At 50.5% G+C, this 22,634-nt stretch overlaps 5 protein-coding genes across 5 annotated transcripts; 3 read left to right on the plus strand and 2 right to left on the minus strand.

Annotated features, from left to right (window-relative positions):
• Nucleotides 1-1,424: 1,424 nt before the first annotated feature.
• On the minus strand, nucleotides 1,425-6,275 carry PG994_013215 (uncharacterized protein; the record flags this gene model as incomplete). The annotated part of the gene is made up of 5 exons (XM_066864624.1): nucleotides 1,425-1,626; nucleotides 1,746-2,188; nucleotides 2,244-2,493; nucleotides 2,712-5,295; nucleotides 5,351-6,275. The coding sequence occupies 5 exons, from the start codon at nucleotides 6,273-6,275 to the stop codon at nucleotides 1,425-1,427; spliced, it is 4,404 nt and encodes a 1,467-aa protein (XP_066709585.1).
• A 1,505-nt stretch (nucleotides 6,276-7,780) lies between these two features.
• PG994_013216 (U3 small nucleolar RNA-associated protein 21-like) lies at nucleotides 7,781-11,048 on the plus strand (the record flags this gene model as incomplete). The annotated part of the gene is made up of 4 exons (XM_066864625.1): nucleotides 7,781-7,888; nucleotides 7,953-8,920; nucleotides 8,977-10,637; nucleotides 10,708-11,048. 4 exons carry the CDS (start codon nucleotides 7,781-7,783, stop codon nucleotides 11,046-11,048), a joined length of 3,078 nt encoding a protein of 1,025 aa, XP_066709586.1.
• Nucleotides 11,049-11,714: 666 nt separating this feature from the next.
• Nucleotides 11,715-13,653, minus strand: PG994_013217 (uncharacterized protein; the record flags this gene model as incomplete). The annotated part of the gene is made up of 4 exons (XM_066864626.1): nucleotides 11,715-12,530; nucleotides 12,580-12,863; nucleotides 13,037-13,305; nucleotides 13,565-13,653. 4 exons carry the CDS (start codon nucleotides 13,651-13,653, stop codon nucleotides 11,715-11,717), a joined length of 1,458 nt encoding a protein of 485 aa, XP_066709587.1.
• Nucleotides 13,654-16,748: 3,095 nt separating this feature from the next.
• On the plus strand, nucleotides 16,749-17,066 carry PG994_013218 (uncharacterized protein; the record flags this gene model as incomplete). The annotated part of the gene is made up of 1 exon (XM_066864627.1): nucleotides 16,749-17,066. The coding sequence occupies one exon, from the start codon at nucleotides 16,749-16,751 to the stop codon at nucleotides 17,064-17,066; it is 318 nt and encodes a 105-aa protein (XP_066709588.1).
• Nucleotides 17,067-18,275: 1,209 nt separating this feature from the next.
• PG994_013219 (uncharacterized protein) lies at nucleotides 18,276-22,557 on the plus strand (the record flags this gene model as incomplete). Its single annotated transcript, XM_066864628.1, has 8 exons — nucleotides 18,276-18,531; nucleotides 18,606-19,468; nucleotides 19,509-20,157; nucleotides 20,204-20,416; nucleotides 20,494-20,792; nucleotides 20,865-21,119; nucleotides 21,391-22,003; nucleotides 22,412-22,557. The coding sequence occupies 8 exons, from the start codon at nucleotides 18,276-18,278 to the stop codon at nucleotides 22,555-22,557; spliced, it is 3,294 nt and encodes a 1,097-aa protein (XP_066709589.1).
• Nucleotides 22,558-22,634: the final 77 nt, after the last annotated feature.

The following is a 22,634-nucleotide window of genomic DNA, read 5'->3' on the forward strand; positions in this document are numbered from 1 at the left end:
ATCCCTCCCCCATATCAAGTATAGGCCAACGAAACGAAACTATGGTGCTATAGGCCCTTTAAGCCCCCTCCATCCCTTCCTTCATCCATCCATCCGTTCGCCCATTCAAAAGAACACCACCGATGGACAAGGATCGAGTGATCAAACAAACAAATAAATAAACAACGTGTTTGCGATCTACGATCTGACGAGTATAGCAAGTCCTGTCGCATCGCATGTAACAGTTGAATCAACATTACAACGACAACAAGGCAAGGGAGCAATTGATCTCACATATGGACGAATCGATGAAACATCGCCCGTCACTCTTATCATGATCCCAGGTGTCTCTCTACCCCAGAAAGGAACCAATCGGAAGGCTTCGCGCACCGGGACTTGAGATTTCAATATGATGAGAAAAAACGAATTTGGCGGTGAACAAGAGAAGAAAAAACAACAACACTACAATTAGGTATGTACTTTATGACATAAGTCTCAATGACGCGGCGGCGCGGCAGTTGGGGGGCGACGGAGGCATTTCTCACACTTTGCTTTTCTCCCCTTCGCCTCTCTCACTACTGCTATTTCCTTTTTCTGCTGCTTTCTGTCAGTGCGTACTTCGTAGAGGGCTAGCAGCGAGGTACATAGGCTTAGAGATGACAGATCTCACGCGTGCAGGATTAAGAAGAAAACCGTTTAACGCATGGGGCTTCACTGTTTAGTTGGAATCCGAGAACCCGGTTGCTTTCCCTACCGGCGTGGTAGCACAACAGCAGTCCAACGAACGAGTGAGCTCTAGTATACGAAGCAGTGGGGAGAATAACGTAGAGTAAAAAGAAAAGAGTTGCAGTCGCTAAGACAAAGCAACAATACGTGGTTCCAACTCCCATTCTCCTATCTAATGCTGCTTTGTATGTTCGCTATACTGGATGCAGACATACCGTCTCTCGCCTTTACCGTCTACCTGCGTAAGTCGCTCTAAACTTCATTGAGAAGGAGACAGCACCAATCAACCTGTCTTCAACGAGGAGTCTTGGTCTAAGTATTGTTTCCATACGACTTGATATTTGACATATAACCGCTTCTCGCTGCCGCAGGCTTTTTCATAGCCAAGCCTGCAGTAACTGGAGGAGCCCGCACTGTCGTTCCCTTTTCCTTCAAGGTGGTCCCACCCAAATTATTCGAGGAGCAGCGACAACCTCACCGCTTAATTTCTTCCTGACACAAGCATGACCAAATCGCGATAGCAATGATGACGATACTGGCAGGTAGTGGCTCCCAAGCCGCAAGTTCTGGGCCGTCGAGATGGATGCTGTAATAGCCACGGGGTGTCTCTTGGTATATGCTGTGCGACATCGGCTGATGGTGTGTCTCTAGGTCGAACTCTGAACGACATATGCGGTTGCTAATTCTGGCGCCTCAGCCGTTGCATGAGTTGTAGCCTCTTATTCCTTCGGTCCAGGAATCGCCTGTCCAGCCACCGGTGCGGATTCAGGCACCGGCTCGCCCTCGGTTGGTTCTGGAGCAACGGAGTGTTCGACGGTTTTCATTTCGAGCACGTCGCCCTCGGAGTTCTGACGCTCCTTTTCCTGGAAGGTGAAGGCATCCGATAGGTTGACGGCGAGGAAACTCTTCGGCAATTTGACTCTGTTGCATGCGTCTTAGCGACTGGCCATTGGCGGCAAAACAATAGCAACAAAATTGGTAGGTCATTCCAGTTTCCGGCCTCCAAGTCCGCGAATCCAGGTGATCCCAAGGGTACTTACTGGTGAAATTTAGCCCGAAGCGTCTCAATGACTTCCTTCCAATCACCGTGAGGAGTCAGGCTCCGTCGGGGGGCACATCCAATGCAATGCTTGCTGTCAAGCTGAATGTCGAGTGGGTCATAGATATGACAACCTGGGCTGATGGTGATGCGAATGCTGTAGGCGAATTCACGGGGCTCATCCGGATCGACTGCTGCGGGCTGCTTCACCTCCGATTCGTACAGCTCGAAGCAAATCTGCGAAAGATAATCAAGCTCTGGAATCGTGGCTCGGCTGATCTTTGTCTCAATACCGCCCTCAAGGATACAGTTGAGCAGGGTGTAGATGTGCGACTCCTTGGTAAAGTAGAAGTAGGACTTGGCATCGTCCGCCTTTTGCATAAGTTCCAGATCTTGCACAATCTGCTTGAGTAGCGGAAGGGAGGTCAACAAGCCGATTTCGAGCTGTCACAAGGTTAGCGCCGACACCACCGAACTGGCCACAAGACCGAATACTGACTTTCTCGCTGTCGGATATGCCGTATTCCTGTGGGCAGATGAAATCAAACAAGACCTTTGCCAATTGATAGAGCTCACGGAGGGGCTCAAACCTGGCATCCGTCTTCGCCTTCGTTGGTCCACTGCCTTTGTGTAGATGGAAATACTGCTCCGGCGCCGCTTCACTAGAGGGGCGCACATTCATCCACGAGCGCCTCTTGAAGATGCGCTTGACGGACCGCTGTGATTCGGATTTTTCAGACTTCTCCGATCTGTCTGACCGTTCGTTCGGAGGGGATGCAACGCCCCGGCTTGTTTCCGACTTGCTGTCCGAGGCCTTGGTTTCCTCTTCAGCATTGTCCTTTGGTGTAACCTTACCATCGCGGCCCATTACGATGCCATATTCCTCCTCCAACATATGTTTCGGGAAGTAAAGACCCATTCAAGGAATTGACGGTTGTGTAGAGCATCAAACTTCATGGTATCGTACAGCTCTGAAATCTTACTGGGGTCGACTTTCTCGTGGTCGCAGAATTCGCTGAAGAGCTTCTCCCAGCGCTCTCGGAACAAGTCAGGGTCCTCGCCACAGCACCATCTGGCTTGGATCGCGTTGACAGCATTGGCCTGCGCGAGTGAGGAGCTGGATATTGAGCCCGGACTCCCTTCTCCCATCAGTTTCTCACTACTAGGGTTGTTGATGGCATTGAGCGAGTTGAAGGCACTGCTTTTCAGCTTGTTATAGTTGTACTGCATGACTCGACGATGGAATTGCATCAGCTGAACAACTCTTGCCTGAACCTCGAAAGGTTCTGGCATATTTTCTGGCCAGGCGAATTGTGACGGACGTTCATTGCCCTTGCGAAGGAGACCCTTAAGCTTCTTCTTGACTTTGTCCATCTCGTCCTTGGCTGCATTCGAGTCATCCAGAAGGTCTTTCCTTTCCCGGATGAAATCTGCGCTGAGCCCGTCTGCTTTATCCAGGAATGCCCCAGTCCAGATCTGGGCACTTGCAGTAACGCGTCGCTCAGAACTGCTATAGACGGAGACGTCATCTAAGACCTCGCGGTTGAGTAATAGATAGTCGTTACGCATGTTCTGAGCCAGCTCAATAGCTTGATGCCGAGCTGAATGTGTTGGTTCACCACCCCATTTCACAATGAGCTGCAACTTGTCCAAAACAAGGCTGTTTTCGGCGGCAGTAAACTTTGACATCGTTACTCCCGACATGGAATCGCTTCGCTTAGCTAAGCCCCGAACCTTGCTTTCTCCACTTGGCTTTTCGTCCGCATCACTTGGTGCGGCGTCTTTATCAGCTTGCTTCTTGGGAGGGTCGGATGCCTCTGTTGCTGATGCTGGCGAGTCCGACTCAAGCTTCAGCCCCTCGGTGACCTTAGGTGTGGACAAAGGGACAGACTCCTCCGTTTTCTTCTTACGAAACATCGGCTTAATCTGTACCTTTGTCCCAGCCCACCCGCCTTTCTTCACCAGAACGTTGCGGAGGCTCCTCAGCTTTGCTTCATCTTCTTCACCCTCTCGCAGAGCAACATCGACAGCAGCAATGACACTGGCGAGAGCAGCATCTCCTATGAGAAGTACTTCTTCTTGGTGTCCTTTGAGCAGGTCAATGAAGGGTTGCGTGTGAAAGGTGAACTTGTACTTCTGCTTCGGAGTTCGGTCTGCGTGACGGATAACGGATACCAGGCCCTTGAGCTTCCAGGAGTGCTTCGGCGGTGGCGGGGGAGGCTCGGATTCCTCAGGCTCGGCCTCGGGTTTGTCCTCGCTTGCCATTGATGGGGTTGCAGGATGTGTCGGGGGCGCGGTCGGGGGCGCTGTCTGGGGTGCGGTCGTTGGTTGGCTCGGGGTATTTGTCTCTCCAGCGAGGCTAGCTGAAGCACTCATGATCCCACTTTGTATCATTGAGACTAATCCAGTAACACTCGACTCGGACTTCGGCGGTGACATATTCCCGCTCGACTGTTCATCTCCTGGGGACACTTCCAGCGAGGATCTGCTACCTTTCACGTTGGGCACAGCAGTGATGGGTAGGTTTGTTTGACTTAAATGTCGACCGGACCCTTGAACATCTTTCTCACGAGTCCCGGACGCGCCCCTGAAAGGGTCCGTAACATCCGACATAGTAGGAGAAGGTAGAGGTGGGGTGATTGCTCCTCGCCGAACCCTTTCTTTGATGAAAATGTCCTTCAGAATGCTGGCACAGTGGTTGTAGTAATCATCATTGTCCTTGACGAAGCTCCAGCCATTGACATCGATCACATAGCTTTTGCCTTCTGCCCTGAGTAGGTCAAATCCGCAGACTCGTTGACAGAATGTAGAAGATATTTTCCTGGCGGTTTCCTTCTCGTCACTGGTCAATGCCGTAACATAGCGAATCTCTTTGCCGTGTGTGTTACGTCTGACAATGCCATCCACGACGGGCGACTTTCTTGTCTCGGCATGGCAGAAGTTGGGCCCTACAGTGTAGGCCTTCACATCTTCTGCATTTTCCACATGCATAAACTGTTCGTAAACGTAGCTGCCGTCTTTTTCGGTGATTGCTCGGGGGATGGTGAGGTCTTCAACGTAATCCGAGCTTTTGTTGCCGATCTTTCGGAAGAGCTTTCGCGCACCACCGCCGTCTGACTTGGGGAAGTATATGATAATGTTGTGATCCTCTCCACTGGTGGGTTTCTCAACGAACGGTTTCTTGAGTAAAGTGCCATCAACACTTAATATATCGCCATCGTCGAGAAGCTCAACCTTACGTGGAGCAACGGCCTTTGCCGGGTCGGTAGGTTCAAGAGCAATGCCAGTCACATCTTTGATATACTTTGCGACTTCCGGCGTCAATATGCTTGGACCCCCGTCTCGGCTGACCTCAACTCTTTTGGGGGTTGGAACCCCGACATGATCAAGCAACTTCAGACAAAGGCGCCTGTCCCACAAGATCTTTTGCATCGGCACATCGTTTACGCAGAATGGCTTTCGAAGCTTCACGTAAGCAATAGCTTTTTCGAGGGGAAAGCCATCCGAGTAGAAGGATATAAGATAGTTGCAAACGGGCCAGTTCTCGACATCTGTTCAGCATTAGTCATCGCTTTGTGCGCGTCCCTAGTTCGTATGGCGTATTACCTTCGTCAAGAATGGTCTTGTCTCCAAAAACTACCACATCAAACTCTCTGTTGCCAACCAATCTGTTCAGGATGTTTCTGCTGGGCTTGCTTCTTGCCTTGGAGTCTAGTGCACACACGCCAATGATTCCAAGAGGTGCTGGTTTGGACTCCTCCTTCTCTTTACCATGCGGGGTCCGGTCACTCGAGGGACTATGACTGCTATTCATCGTGCTCCCGCTGAAGCGTCGCTGGACCTTACTTCTAGATCTAGGTCGTTGTACCTGCGGCTGGGGTTGCGCTTGTGGCCGTGTGTTGGGGTCTGGCTTGGTTGGCTGGCTTCTCTTGACAAAGTCCGAGGTGTTGCCATTGTTGCTATCTCGTGGGGCCAACTGATGGCTACTTCCTTGCGTTATCTGGGGATTGGAGGAAGTCGTGACCGTGACGTTCGATAACCCAGCCTCCGACTGGCCTTGAGATAGCCCCAGGCCACCTTTGTTGGAAGCCATGAAGACGGAGCCTGACCTCTCAGATCCTGCAGCCGAAGCGGAGGAACTTATGCCGCGGGCGGAAGCCAACGAGTACAACGAGGAGACCGACAATCGTTTCCCTTCGTTTTCTGAGAATGAAGTTCGAGGCTTCAAAGCTTCTGGAGTGTTGGATTGGAGTTTGGGTGTGTTCTCGTAATCATCAATTGCAGATTCGTCAAGACCCATCCAGGGTTCGGATAGACTCGAATGGCGGCGGAGTGGAAGGGACGAATGAGGGCTAAGAGATTTCGGAGGCGGTGGCATCGATAAGCTGGCAGGCACAACTGCAACGTCCGTAGTTCCCACGGGTTCGGCGTGCCGGCTCTTGAAGCTGCTTATGCTGCTGGACAGTGACGAGGAAAGAGCGTGGGAGTACGACCGAGAGCGAGAGCCCGAGCTAGGGTTTTTGGGCTCCATTCTGAGAGTCTAGATTCCCTTTCCAATGCAACCGTACGCTGTTATGTCATTGGAATAAGGGATGGGGCAAGTCCACAAGTTATGCCAACGTTCTCCAAAGTTTCCTGTTCCTGACAAGATGGTGGGGATTTATTACTTAAGTATTCCAGGACGTTTATTCAACATGGATAAACAGTATGTACGCCAGGGTGTTTAGTCGGTGAGCCAGTAGCCAGATGTTTATTCGGTGCGCTTGTGATATCAGGTACACTGGAGTAGTCGGTACACTGGAGTAGTCGGTACACTGGAGTAGTCGGTACACTGGAATAGCTGGCACCAACTGTTGTCAATTTGGGCGATTTCTTCTTAGGTACGCTATTGCCAGCACCAAACCCAGCGAGTGTAGAGACGGAACGAGTTTTGCGTGGCAAGCTGTGAGTGCTCTGTTGGCCAGGAGAGACGGGAGTGTGTGTACTTGTGCGGGCGGTATCAATCGGCCTTGGTCGTTGGCCTAGATCTCGGAAGGGAGAGAGGAAAAAAGGTGGTTTCGGTCAGATGGAGTTGGTAAAATCGAAAAGATGTTTATCACATGCGCAACATGTAGACATATATGTGAAACATTCGCTCAACGACAGAGTAACAAGGACTTCAGCTTGGACCAAGGGCTAAGCATGCAACTCGAAATCTTTGCCATATTCCGAGTTCTCAAGTACGTGTACGTAGGTATGTAGCTTCTATAGACATATCTATCTAGGCATGTCAATATTCATGGGATGAGATAGCAAAGAATAAATTTTGCTGGGATGTCGCGCAATGACGTTCGACAAGAGCCAACTGATGGGTCGTGGACTGCAGGGGGCAGAAGCTTCAGCGAATAGAAATAAGAGACACAGCGCCGGGGCGGTGTGTTGCTCCAGGGGTGCGAGACACATTGGCCTATCTACAGATGATGCCTTACTGGTGCCCTGTCGGCGGTATCGGCATAGGCTATGGCATGAACTGTCGCGTGCTCATCTATCCTGCTCTTGATTGGAATATTTGAGCTACAAGGGGGATGCTCAGTGGGATGCTCTCCCAACGCTCACTGTCTTACCTATATGATTTGATTTCGATGCTGGAAAAGGCACCACCTCCAATACATCATGTGCCTATCACTGATAAACACGAGAGTCCACAGTCAGCATTGATTGATTGATCTGGTAGAAAACCCAATTTGCAGTGACATATGCCGTCAACTTGTCAGAACCGATCAGCATTTCAATGGCGGGGGAGGGGTAGTCGGCCTGTGCACTTAACTTGTGTTCTGGGTTAGTGGGGTTACGTCTGTACACATGTACATGAAACCATGTACCTGATCAGCTTGCCCCCGATAAGATAAGATGAGCTATCTGAAAAAAAGTTGCTTGGAGCGAGCAAAGGCCCAGTTAGAGCAACGCGAGTAGAAAGCGTCCCTGAATCTCGCTGGCGCTCTGCCTTATTCAGAATCCCGCAAATATCGGGCTATCAATATTTTGTAATCGCCTGAAATGCCTCATTCCGAGCCAGATGGCCCTTTGGTCAAGCGTCAAAAAACGGTCTCAAAGCCGGCGTCCAAGTCATCGTCGCAGCGCCAGAGAATTTTCGCTCCTTATAGAGTACGCCGAGCAATCCAATGGAAGATCACTCAACAGGCATTGGTGAAGCTAACGTTGAATATAGACGATAGGGCTCGTTTCTTCGACCGACGTGCCATTCACTACGGTCCCGCTTGGAAAAACGACCTTCCAGTTGACCACCTCGGTGGGCCGATCATTACAGACCTATGATCTGAAGCGCGGTCTGAACCTCGTCTTTATAACCCGACCCCAAACACCGCACCAGATTACCGCGACCTGTTCCTGGAGACGCCAGGTCCTCGCTGCTTGGGGCGACGGCCGCAACGGCGAATCGCAGGGAATATGGATCTACCAGCGGGGAAAGAAGGTCGGCCAGCTCGAGCTGCCGGCCGACCTTGACCAGCCCATCAAGCAACTTCTCGTCTTCGGCTCCTGGATCATAGCATGCTGTTCCAACAGAATAGAAGTCTTCAAAAACGAAACCCTCGAGCACTACACCACATTGAATGCGCTGGGGGGCCAGAAGGGGGATAACGAGCTTACCCAAGTCTGCACCATGCAGACCTACTTGAATAAGATTTTTGCTGGCCGCCGAGATGGATGGGTTGAGATCTGGAACGTCTCTACAGGAAACCTGATTTACACGATCCTCCCGCCCTCGCCCAAGTGCGGCGCCGTGACTTGCCTCCAGCCATCGCCTGCCCTATCGCTAATGGCCATATCATATGCAAATGGTGCCCTGGTTATCCAAAATGTGCTTACTGACAAGCCTTCTCTGCAAATACTTGCTGGAGATGAGGGCGCACCCGTAACCTCTATCTCGTTCCGAACGGATGGCCAAGGAGCAGGCCCAGATGGCCGAAAGGATGGTGTTATGGCCACAGCGACCGATGCGAGCGGCGATGTTACTTTCTGGGATCTCAATGGGGGCGGCAGAGTCATGGGCATCCTTAGGAGCGCACACAATCCTCCTGGAGACGGGCCATTAGTCCGTGGGGGTGTCAACAAGGTCGAGTTCCTTGCTGGTCAACCGGTCATCGTGACCAGTGGCCACGACAACTCCCTGAAAACGTGGATTTTCGACGAAACCCCATTCTCCCCATACCGCGGATACTTCATTCAAGGAGTGGCCACGCCGGGCCCGTCACATCTCTTCAGTTCCTTCCTTCAGACTTTGACGGCGCTGAAGGTGGCAACAAGTGGCTGCTCAGTGCTGGCCAGGATCGCAGCCTATGGGGCTGGAGTCTTCGCCGCGACGGGCAGAGCACGGAGTTGAGCCAAGGCAACATTCGCAAAAAGGCCAAGAAATATGGCATTTTGGCAAACGAAGTTTTGCGACGTGGTCCGACGACATCCCTTGACGATCTTAAGGCACCCGAAATCACCTGCATAGCTTGCTCTCTGAACCATGATGGTGGTATGGGTGCCATTCCCGGTAAGCAGGCTCTGTGGCAGAAGACGCAAAAGCAGAAGAAGCCCGTGGGTGCCGAGATCAGTGGCATGACTGGCTGGGAAAGTGTTGTTACTGCCCACAAAGATGACTCTTTCGCGCGCACTTGGTTTTGGGGCCGGAAGAGGGCTGGCAGATGGGCTTTCCAGACTACGGACAAGACGAATGTATCCACCGTCGCTATGAGTCCTTGCGGGACGTTCGCCGTGGTTGGCTCTACCGGTGGCGGGATTGACATGTTCAACCTGCAATCAGGGCTTCATCGACAGCGCTTTCCGTCTGCGCTGACGCCTGCCCAGGCAAGGCAAGCAAGGCTACAGCAACTCAAACAAGCCAGCGACGTGTTGCAACTTGAGGCGCGCTCTTCCACAGGCTTCGGTCCTGGCATGGGGCGGCATACCAAGTCGGTCACAGGTATTGCTGTGGATTCCATGAACAAATCCATAATAAGCTGCTCACTCGATGGCAAAGTCAAGTTCTGGGAGTTCTTGACAGGACGACTCGTGGGAGAGATCAACTGGTCCCCGATGGTGGCAATCACAGGGTGCCGTTATCATGCCGCCAACGACCTTATCGCATTCTCGTGCGACGATCTTTCGATTCGTGTCGTTGATATCGAAACCAAACAAACAATCCGAGAGTTCTGGGGCTGCGAGGGTAATATCAACGATTTTACGTTTTCCAACGACGGGCGCTGGGTCGTTGCCGCATCGCAAGACGGCCTCATTCGTGTATGGGATCTCCCTACAAGTCATCTTATCGATGCCATCCGCCTGGAGAAGTCATGCACGGCCTTGGCCTTCTCGGCAACTGGTGAATACCTCGCCGCATCTTGCGAGAACCAGTTGGGCGTCAACATTTGGACGAACAAAACCCTGTTTACCCATGTACCAACAAGACAGATTTCCGAGAAGGAGATCGCACAGGTCGATGGTCCCACCAGCTCTGGGGAGGGAGGTCAAGGGATCGTGGAAGCTGCGTTCGAAGAGGCCAACGCAGCCGAAGAGGAAGACGCCGTGGCAGCTCCTACACTTGATCAGCTCAGTGAGGATATGATGACGCTGAGTGTGGTGCCACGCAGCCGCTGGCAGACTTTGTTACATCTGGACTTGATCAAGCAGCGAAACAAACCAAAGGAAGCGCCCAAGTTGCCCGAGAAGGCGCCTTTCTTCCTGCCTTCAGCGACCAGGCCTAGCGTGGAGAAGTCTGATAAACCTATTGCCGAAGCCACTGCCACTGGTGGCGACGCAAGTCAATCGCGGATCATGAAGTTTGACAGGAACCGACAGGAGGAGGCCTTCACCAGTAAACTACGTGCGGGTGCTGCGTCCGGAAACTGTAAGAATTGCTCAACCCTCCCTTTCGGTTTCCACCCAATTCATACGGTCTTTGCTAACATGCTCTTCAGATGACGCCTTTATTGAGTACCTGAAGGTCCTGTCTCCATCGAGCGCCGATCTCGAGCTCCGCTCGTTATCCCCCAGCGGTGACGACTCGGACTCGAACGAGTTGCTTCACTTTATCCGTGCGCTCACCAACCGGCTGAAGGCCAGGCGTGATTACGAGCTGACCCAGGCGTGGATGACCGTATTCCTGAGGCTGCATTTCGACATGGTTATGGAGAACGACAACCTGATGGCCGAACTGCGGGAGTGGAAGAGGCACCAGGCACAGGAATGCGATAGGATAGACAACTTGGTGGGCTACTGTGGCGGAGTGGTTGGGTTCCTGAGAAGTCCGCGCACATGAGTGCTGTAGCTTTTATAATAGCTTATGGTGGTGAGTGGCGCATGTAGGTCTGCTCAGCCAGTGTTTAAACTGTTCTATCCGTGTTATATATCCATACACAGTATCCAGCGTTCATTTGATATCCAAGGATTATGTGATCCAGTTTCTCGACGCGGACTGAATGGTGCAGTAGCAAGTGGAATAACAACAAACGTAACTAACAGGCAGAATAACGGTTAGTATATGATCTGATACAGGCAACCGACTAGTAGCCAATCCCAGGAAGCATCGATTAGTCCATTTTACTAACGCAGTGCCGCCATGATTACCCCGTCTACCACGGCAAACCGAATCTGAGCAAGCCCCTCTCCCTGGCTTGCCTGCCTCAAGAGACCGTCGTCTCTTGAGGAGACGGTCAGGCGACAAGCGGTGATAAAGCCAGCAGAAAGGTTGATGTCACCATCGTCTTGCCTCGCAACATTGAACGACACTCCTTGATTTCTGCCCGTGTGTTGACACGCTTTAGATACTCCGGATCCTGATGGTTCTGCTGCCATTCTTGCGTTCACGTTTCAAGTTTGCGAAATTAATGTACAATAATCTTCATTCGTCGCTTGATCTATAATCAACTAGGTAGAGCTAAAAGAGCTCCCTCACTAAGTATTTGTCAAGCCCTGACAACGACAACTACGAATACCGCAAGTAGGACAAGATCTGTCGGACCTGGTCGTTCTCTGGCACCTGGGCAGCCATAACCAAGAAGTACGATTGCCCTTGTTGCAGCGGCAAAAGCTGCTGCATCCAGGTGGACTTGTGGTCGTGGGGTACTGCGAGTTGTATCTCCGGGACGTTTTCGTTCCAGAGTCTTAGCAAGTCATCGTATCGCTCCCCGCTGTGTGGTTGGCCACAGGCAAATCCAATCTTGGCGATCAGTTCTTGGCTCTCCATTTGACGCCACGAATGCTCCGAGATCCGATCCAGCTTGACTCGGCGGTTTCTCGGGTATCTTTCAAGGTGTGTCTTTGCTTTCTTGAAAGCAACGGTGAACTTTTGTCCTTCTGGGGTCGTCTGGAGGGTATTGTTTACTCGATCCACTACCAACTGGCAGATGTCGTATCGAGACAACTCGGCGCCCGGGTGAATGTCCTGAGTAACGTTTATGGCCGTGCTTGCGACTAGGAAGGTCATCTGCATGGTCATATAGAAGACGCGACGGAACTCAGCCGACCCATGCTTTCCATACTTGTCGAGCTCTGGATCCACATGTGGGATGTTGATGAATGCCGTATCGGCGTCGGGACCCTCGCATCCCTCGTCAACCCAGCATCCATTGGAGTAGTATTGGACCGTCAATTCTCCAACATGCTCAATGAAGCTCGATCGAGGAAGACCAAATTCGTGGAGGAAATTAGCCCGTGCGATACTGCTCACGGTTTTCGAGTAGGTGTTCACGATCAACGGGCCGACAATGAGGAGGTATTTTTGCAATAGGTCAGTGGCGATCTCCAATGACACATGATTCAGCCACGGTCATAAGTCGTAGAAGTGGAACAGGTGTGCTGGTGTCGAATGTTCCAGTCCAATCATCCTCCTCCGCAAGATCGAGACGTTGCAATTCCATGCGCGCAAGATTGCTCAAGGTGTCCTTAGTCAGGGCAGCTGCTCGGCTTTTGCCCGTCATGAAGCCTCGCTGGCCAACGTAATCCTCGAGGGCAATCCCGTTTCCGATGAATACCATTAGAGTTCCCAGGTTGCGGCACTGAGGTGTCGGGGTAGCTTGGTTCAGTTGAACCCGCTTGATTGGATCTGTCAGCGGATGGATTTCAGTTCCGGTATCTGCAGACAATATGTTCGCCTGTGCTTGTATTGCGTCGAAGGAGCGTTCCAGAGCTTCCAATCGAATCGCAGGAAATAGACCAGAGACTTGAAAAGCGCGATGGTAGTAGTTGGTCTTCAAGTTCCAGAATATGGTTCTATCCTTGTTTGTTGGCAAGTAGTGTGGGGGAGACCAGCAAGATGTCGGTTCAGAAGAGAATCAGGATCAAAGAACTCGACCAGAACTCGTTCGGCATCTTCAACGTTATGGGAACATGTCCCGTTGACATTTGCATCCACCAGAATATGGATCTGGCCAGAGATGTCGGGATAGAGAAACTCGAGAGCTGTCTGAAACTCAGGTAGGATACCAGACGTTCCACTAGCCAGGTCAACCTGGAAACAGTCAATGGGTCGCTTGGGTAGCTGACATGTTCCGATGAAACGAATCGTGAACTTGTTCCTTCTTCTGCGTAGGCCTCATGTTGTGACAAGACTTTGCACCACGCCTCTAACTCTTCACGCTCTTTTCCTTCCCGGACTAGAAACTCCATGATGCCCTGGAGCTGTTGACCAGTGAGAGCCCACGACCTGACGTAGAAATCGTCTCCATCGTCTGTCGAAAAAGGTGGCGATAACAAGATTCAGATATGTAAAAATCTTGGTATTGAGTGCCGAGCAGGGCATAAAAAAGGAAAAAAAGAAAAAGAAAAATTACTTACTCTTGAACGTTGAATGAAGCCGACACGTCACTTTCCGGTGGGACTGGGTACTCACCAGGAATGCCAGAGAAACTGGCCGACAACGACATGGTGATGTCGATGACTATGAGGAGAGGATGGAGGGGGGATGGGAGGGTAGATGGTCGTCGGTTTGTTTGCTGCAAGGGGGATCTTGGGTTAACATCAAGGGCCTGGTTCCTATGAATAGAAACAAAATTTTGGTGTATCAAGACTGTGGCCTGTCTTGAATGGGCGTTGACACTCCCGGTAGATCAGTCGAGGGACGTTGGAATTGGTGCTCCAGAAGTGCATGAAGTAAATCACTCACGACTAGCAAGTTACCAATGTAACTATCGCAATCGAGTAGACAAAGACTGGTGAAAAAAGGCCTGTATCCCCAGCAAAACAATACTTGACGAGCGTGGGTGGTGTGGTGTTGTGTTGTGGTGGAATTTATTTTTATGGGAGGGGAGGTAGAAATCTGATCATATGGATACTGGGGCATCGAAAAAAAACCCCAAGCTGCATTGAATAATACAATCTTCCTTAGGCATTGGACACGAATTTTTTCTGTGTGGCATTCAATAAGCTACCTTGGACATCGAAAGTAAGCCACCATCACCTCACCATCACCAATACATCACCTTATAGGATATTCCTTAGCTGCTATTGCACTTTACTAGAATTTTTGCCAATCCAAGTACTACGATAAGTATTATTATTAACACAGCATCAAGCTGTCACATCTCTGGTAACCAATAGTCAGTCCCTTTTGAGAAGAATAGAAACCGTGGTTGTTGCCTTACATGGAATTGCCTACAGCTAGAATACGTCCTAGACGCCATGAAATGATTCAGCATATCCCACATCCATCAACTGCCAGTGGCTTCCCAGCTAAGGGGCGCCAGAGCTCGCCTCAGAGCAAGACGTAGATAAAACGAAGGAAATGGGGAATAAGAGGCAGAAATTACACCCTAGAGAACTGGGAACTGGTGAGTCTCGACGGAAGAGGAAACACAGGAGAAGTCAGTCAAACAGTGATACAGCCTGTTCCCGTCTACGCATACCCCTTAGGATATCAGAAAAACCTCCGGCCACTTTTCACATACTACAGTCGAACCCATTTTGGTTGCTTTTCGAATCAATACCATGTCAGCCCAGGAGAAACAAAGGAGTCATGGGGAGCAGGTTGCCCTTAAATAATAATAAACTCAAAAGGAAGCCATCATCCTAACGCCCTTGAATGTCTTAGAAGCTTCCCAAAATAGTTCGGCTCCTATGAATCAATAAAAGCTTGATATCCAGGGACGGGGAGAGGGCACGCGTCTTTGAACGAAATCCGCTATGCGTAATCCCGCGCAGAATGTTTAGTAGACCGAGGTCTATCACACAGGACGTACTACTCATACATACTGTGCAGTTTACTCCCAAGTCAGCAAGCAGGAAATCAGGACTGAGGTTGCCAACGACTTCAAGGACTCTCTCTCATAAAGGCTTCCGAGTTACTGTGCCATGTACGGTCTTGACGAGATGGAAGATGTCTTCGGCAGGCCTTGGCTGCACTGCCATTGCGGCACTGTCGTCGTAACAGGAGAGGGACCATAATGTTTCTTGAAGAGATGGGTCCAGCCAAGCTGTGGATGTGTCCAGTGACTACAGATGAAGATCGAGCCGGGAAGCGCCTCAAGACAGATATCAGGAACTGCATATATGAAAGCGGAAAAGGCGATGTGTTGAAATAGGGCTAGGGGTCAGAGCACTCTGGCAGTTGTGCGCTGGCCAATAGCATTCTCTTTTGTCGGGATTCTCGCCTTCTTTTTGGTAGACAACGCTTCACTACTACTTACTTGCTCAACATTATCTACATATCTGCCACCAGGCGCTCTCCGTGATGCAACAAGATGCCCAACTCGAATCTCTGAGTCCTTGAATATCAGGGTTCAGTATGCCTGATTTTGCACGACCAGTCCTTGTTTGGGGCTGACAGAATATCAAAGAGATGAGCCAGAAGTCTGGCGTGTTAGACCAAGGTATCCAAATTATCCCCCCCCTTTTTTTAAAAGAGTATGAACTACAATATCTCGAGTCTACTGCTCTAATGCAGTCCTCTGTGACTTTGCTTACTTAGATGCTTCTTTGCTCAGGGGGCACCACAGATATTGACACCAAGTACCGCCAGCCACCGGTACCCCACTGCCACCATCCAAGCCAGCTTCTTGGCTAGGTATCTATTCCACCAAAGCCCAATCATTACATACATAGCCATCCTCCGGCTGTTGAAGGACCCTACTCCCAACTGTGCAGAGCCTGCCTGCGTCGTTGGATTTGCTGTACCGGAACCCGCAAATGTGTAAGTCAATTGAAGTCTGCATATGCCCACACTTAAAACAAGGTGGGCCAATCGGCTAAGGCCGGTCCCACCCATGCACCCAATCAGGCTAGGGCTGGGTCCAATAATCCATAAGCACTCAGCCACTGGCAGTTCTCAATATATTGTTCAATATCTCACCATCTTTTCATCAAGCAAGCGGCCTTGTGGTCTAGTGGGTAAGTTACTATCCTGTACTTCTACCACGGATATGCAGCTAACTCAAAAAAGTATGATTCGTCCTTCGGGATAACCTTCGGATAAACTCTGAAATGGACGAGGCCCCGGGTTCGAATCCCGGCAAGGCCCCAATTTTTTATCAATTTATTACCTTCTCTAGGTTTGTTCCTATGTCAGATATTTTGCCTGGTGACTTGGGCACCTATTAATGTAGAGATCATACACGCCCATATCTTGTGCTAGTGGCAGGTCATGAATCGCAAAGGCATTACCTTCCTTCTCAGCTGTCTAGGTTAGCATATTCTAAGCTAGTATTCCTTTCCTATGGCTACCAGTCTAGTTGGTAGAGAAGCATGTATTAGTGAACTTTTACACGTGGTTGTTGGAACTAGCTCGTTTTGCCGTCAATGTGGGGTCTGGATAGGAGGCAAGGGGTTTGCTAGACTGCCCTCAGCAGATGAGCCAAATGATTTCTGGAGCTTTTCGCGAATTGCATGCGGCGGTTGATAGACCGCTTCGGACATGCCCTCTATAGAATGGCGAAACTCACATTGATGGATCCCATCCATCGTCTCAGTTCGCCCTGATGAGCTCCGATGCCTTGAGATCAATGCGCCGGAGGTTATGCGAGATGGAATGGACATCCTGATCAAACCTAGCCACGAGATTAAGGCAAACGAACTCGTTTGCAAGGCAGAACGCGAGATGCGCGATGGGGTCCTGTTCGGCGCCAACACCTTCATCACCCAACACGTACGACCCAGGATGATTCCGGCTCTGCCCATTGTCCCGAACATCCAGGTACCAGGCAAATGGCACAACAAGAAGGCTGGCCGCGTCGCCGGGCCGGACATGGCCTCTTTCAGCGACCTCGGCAGCGGCAGCGGCAGGTTAAGCAGATGCATGACGGCGTGGAGGCGGGATTCACCTGCATACCTATCTGGGCCTTCGTAGCTGGGATATCTTATTCGTGCTGGGCCAGAAGAGAGAGTCGCCTAGCGCCACGGCTTCGAAGTATGACATGGCCCAATGGACGGCTTCGAAGATGAGTATGTTTCTGGCTCCTCATCCCTGGCCAATGGTGGTGTTTTGGATAATGCCTTCCACGATGAGCTCCCCGGGAGGTGGATGTTACACCCGCCACCACCTACCCCGACTGGTGGTAGTGGGCAGTAGTAGTATGCTTAACAACGTTGCCTCTTGACCTCGAAAGAAGCGAACGTCGTTAGATCTACCCGAGATACCTTCTGTATGTCTGGATTGATTGGCCAGGATCAGTATGTAGTTACCTACTTGGGTGTTTTCGATTGCAAGCATATCTGCAGTCATGGGTAGAAACACATGCCAAGAAGGGTTCGAGGTTTCCGCTACAAGCCCGCCAACATGAAGCGTGGGAGAGACAAGAAAGAACGGCCTTACTGCATATTCGGTTGGTTGGACTACGACAAGATCACTTGCACAGGGGGGACAGCGTGAGAACTGAAGAAAGACACCCCCGGCATACAAAATAACTATCACAAGGAACAGGATGCCTTACGGACTGACCGAGCGTCTGTACCTACTTACCTTTTCCTCAATGTAAGGACAGCATTGGCGAGACGAGCATTCCGGGTCTACAATCCAATAAGAACGCGGTCAATCTGGGCAGTTCTGCATTACTGAGATATGATTGTCGTTCATCTTGGAGCGGCGTAGCAGGACATTGGAGTTCTGTTCCGCCATCATTCATCCAAAACAAGTGCATTCTTTTGCAACTTTTCACCTTACTGGGTTTACTCCCCCAGAAGCTCACTCGATTCTCACATTCTCTTAGCATTGGAATTGGTAGGCCTTAAGCAAAAATTTTCATTTCGCTTGTCGTTGCCTTACCTTCAAAATCAACAACCACATTTTCCCTCCTCCAGTCCAACCACACACAATCAACCCATCTTCATCAAAGAAATCTTCTGGATTTTTTTCTTCTCACTCAGAAGACATTCTTACTTGGGAATTGCATTTACATTTCTAAACCCTTAGAATTTGCATTTGCCTTCCCAAATCCCTCTGAGTTGCAGCTGCATTTCAGAGTCAACTTACCTCCGCCCTTCTCACTCCAAGTTCCTCCCACCAAACCATACATACTTACCTACCTACTCACAGTCCACCTTGCATTATTCTCTAATCATGGATCTCGGAAATATTCCGCGGCGTCACAGCAACGGAATTGTTGTTCAAGTCACAAGTCATCCTGCGAAAAATCAAGCATCCGACAACGGATCTGATGTCCCGAAACACCAAGAACAATCTCAAGACTCCGCTTGGGGACAGCAAGTACATGAGCAAACCGGCAACCATAAAGTCAATCAATCGCAAGATTCCGTCTGGGGACCGCAAGAATCAGTTCAAACTGGAAGCCAAGAAGTCCAACCATCTCCATTTGGTAAGGAGAAGTTCAATGTCCATGCTGGCAAAGTCCATTCCCAGTCAGCCTTGATGAATACATCACGTCGATAGGAAATTCGCGAGATGCTGTCGGAAACCACTCGGTGATACGCTTTTTCGGTGCACGCCTTGGCTATGGCCAGCTGACTATTGCACATAACTTCATCAGCAGCAGGGGCAAACAATACCAATTTGCAACTACGTCGTTGTCCGTCTTGCATTCCGATATAGACGATAATTTCTATGGTCACGCTAACAAGAACCCGGGCTCCGATGAACGCAATCCTCATGTCACCAAATGGTATGCTCAGTTGGGTCTCCACCTCTCGAAGCAGGATCTCGAGGGTATAGTTTTGGACGATGTCCAAGTTTACCAGATGTCCGTCATTGTCGAGGGCAAGGGGTTGAAGCACGCCATTGACCCAGAGGTCATGGCCAAGATGAAGACCATGCGCCTCAGTGGCCATGAAGAAGCCGTCGAGGCTGTGAGTAACATGTTCTCCAAAAGACAGAAGACCAGATTCACCTTCTTCTGTCCTGGATTTGATGATCAATGTGCTAGAGAATTGTTAACCTTCAGCGAATCTCGTCTCCGCACCGAAGATGATCCTTATGGCGGCATGTTCAACAAGGTCCCTTCCACGATGTACTTCACCAACCTCAACCAGCTGGCGGACCTCACCGAAGTGCGCGCAGAAGTCCGAGAAAACGCAGTGACCTACTTCGAGAACATCGGTGAGTTCACAGCACGATTCTCGTATGGTTCGCGCAATGAGCATATCTTGTCCGAGGCCATCTCAGCACTCCTCGAAACCCGTGACCAAATGGGCATATACACCCGTATCCCCTATGCCCAAATCGATGGCCGGGATGTTGCAGGTCTCATCGGTCTTCCCAAACCCACACGGGTCAACGCACTTCCTCGCATGGACGAAGTCTTCGAGATAGTGCCTCAGGGCTTGACTTACAAGACAGACCGCACCTGAATCCAAGCCTAACGCGAGTGAGCAAATCCACTGGCTAGCCAAAACCCTTGCAAACTTCTGGCAGGAGGCAAAAAATAATGGTGAAGATCAGAAGGGGAAGAAGGCGTATTTCCGTGAAAAGATACAGGAGATTATGAGACCTGCACAGAAGGTTGAGCAGATCAAAGACCGAGAGCGCTACCTGGATGCTTGGGCTGCCCACCTCATGCCTACATTCAAGGACAACCAGCGTGAGTCCCCGGCCGATCACAGAGCTAGGCTCGAGAATTATGCCGCCCAAGCTGTCAAGCTTTTCCAAACAAACGAGGCTCCTCGAGTCATTGGCCGCCGTATTGCTGTTCCCCCGTGGTTGGCAAATTGGGCATCACACTGGTACTATGTACTGAACCCTCGACAGCGGAACTGGCCAAAGGATTCGCCTGTCGAGCGACCTCTGGTAGATATACATTGGCCTCTGTTTCCTGCAGAGAAATGTCAGCACTACACAAATCAACAAGTGCAGAAGGCACTTGCAACCAAGGCCTTCCCCTTGAAGATCGTGCGAACTTGCCATGACGATACAGTCGTGGCTCAGCTTGGTGGCATTGCGATAGCGACAAGTGAGCACGGCAAGGAGACATCCTTTGGCAATTATGTGGGTTGTTGCTTACGCTTCGGAGACTGATGATGAACGTGATCCCGCAGACTTCTTCCCCGTAGCGGAACACATTCGTGATCGCATTGCTGGAAAATACTTTCAATCTTGCGCCTACGCCTCCACTGGAAACAGACGGCACCGGAAAGCTGCCCCTGTTGAGTCTGCCCTTGAGGCACATAAGGTATCGACTCAGGGTGCTCCTGGCATCGAAGCGGATGTCGTTGAACCAGTACCTCGGAAGCTACAAGATTTCGCAGCAGGTGCTCCGTCAGCGGAAACCCTCGAGGAAGATGATCAGATAATTGAATAAGTAACTTCAATACCCCGCATTTCAAAGGAGGCATCCAATCGCTTGCTCGAAGCCTATCTCAATTTGTCCGACGAGCAGAAACAGGTCTACCTGAAGAAGGACATGCCGTTCGGAACTCTGCTTTGCAATGGCTGCCCCGGATCAGGCAAATCAGCTGTGGCATTGACCTTGGGATTGACCATGCAATGCAGTCTACCACCATAGATGAGAATCGCCTCAAGGAGCTCGTGACGAAGTCCCAGTCAAAGTCCAAGAAGTCTACTCCGGACAAGCTCGCTCACGATACAACAGAGGCGGAACTGGCTGAACATTTCAAGCTCAGCACTGTTGACATGATTCAGGCGGAATAAAAGGACACTGAAGGGTATTACAAGCGTAATCCTACTACATACACGAAGGATGACGCCAAGGCATTGAAGGAAAATCTCAGCAAGCTGGAGCTGATGATCATCAACCAGTCAGATGTCATTCTCGGAACCCCAGCGGCCCTCTCAAAGCTGTCCCGCCGCAAGGGTCTTGCTATCTTCGTCTGCTGTATCTTCATTGACGAAGCTTACCGCATGAGTGAACCCAACACCTGGGCTGTGCTGTCTGCCTTCAAAGACGCACCCTTCCGAATCATGGCTGGTGACCTCAAACAGCTGGGACCTTTGGTGTTAACCTCGAGATCCGATCACAATCAGTCCTCCGAGACGTGCTTAACAGGCGTTTTTAGCAGGCAGCTGGCATTACCTCTAGCCTCCAGGATGGAACGTGGTGGTGTGCAGCCAGTTACCTTGCGGATCAATCACCGCGCATGTGGGAATGTTTCTAATTTTTGTTCCCAGAAGTTTTATTTCGGAGCCATGCTCGAATCCCAACCTGATTCGGCATTCAAGGAAGAGAGAGAGATGCACTAAGATCGTGCGTTCGATGGTGCATAAGGACCTTCGTGGAAGCGTGTTCAATTTCGATCTCATTGATTCCAAAGAGACCGAGACAGGCAGTAGCTTCGTTAACTTCATGCATGCACGATACATTGCAGAAATCGTCTTCAGATTGCATTACCAGAATGCCCCAGGACTGCTAGACAGGAAGCTGGGACATGGGAAGCGTGCAACTATCCTGATTGCCGCCTTTTACAGCGAGCAAGTTCAAGTCATCATCAATGAGCTCGCTCGCCTGCCCAAACAAGTCTGTTGGAAGGATGGCATCAAAGTCACAACAGTAGACGGGGCCCAAGGCGATGAAGCTGACATCGTCATCATTGATCATTTCCGTTCATCGAGGCTAGGTTTCACTGGAGAACATCGACGTGTCAACGTGGCATACTCTAGAGCACGATTCATCAATATCTCAGTACTCAGCTCCAAGACTGTTTCCCGTAAGGACTATAAGACTGGCGATTCAGGCAAAGACATCATCCTTCGCCAACACAACTATGCCAAAGCCAGGAATGCCCATACCGAGATCAAGGCCGAAGATACTGTGTTCTGCCAGCGATGCTTCGGAAAACCCCCTAAAGATAAATGCACAAACGATGTGTACTGTCCACATTGTAACCTCAACACCCATCATATCCGTAACTGCAGGCGCGTCAAGGAATGCCTGAATGAAGCCATTCCACTAGACTTGGTAGTCGCCGCTAGCAGTTCCTGAGTGTGCGATTCCTAACTGAAGGAGTCATCCGAACTGCAAGTATCGAGGATATGCCGGATTCCACAGAAGATGTTGCTGCTTTCGTAGCATCCCTTACTTGTCCAGCGTACATTAATCGCCCGTACACTTCTGGATGGCTCGCTAATCTGGATCGACCTGCCCTAAGAATGGTTATTCTGAACCCCATTCTTTGAATGCTCCATTCTATTTCCAAAGTGTTAACTAAACGATGGGATTAGAATAGAGGGGAAAAAAGTCAAAACGTGTGAGGAAATAAGCTAGGAGCTTATTAGAAATCCCGGCATAGGCAGACCTTGGAGTGAGCGTGCCAGCCGCCCTGCTGACAAGGAGGCTGCTGCCAAGCGGGAGAGCAGAAAACGCGGTCATGGTGGAGATGATGATGATGAAGCAGGTCCGTCTTCATCGAAAGGCAAAGGCAAGGCCAAAGCATAAAATATCCTATTCCTTCGATAATATGGACGAGACATAAGAAACAATGATCGTATGCGCTGGCAAGTTGTGGTTTTGGT

The sequence above is a fragment of the Apiospora phragmitis genome, assembly GCF_038363925.1.
Source record: "Apiospora phragmitis strain CBS 135458 chromosome Unknown utg000011l:1.0-3236445.0:1.0-3240683.0, whole genome shotgun sequence".
Taxonomy (NCBI): Eukaryota; Fungi; Ascomycota; class Sordariomycetes; order Amphisphaeriales; family Apiosporaceae; genus Apiospora; species Apiospora phragmitis.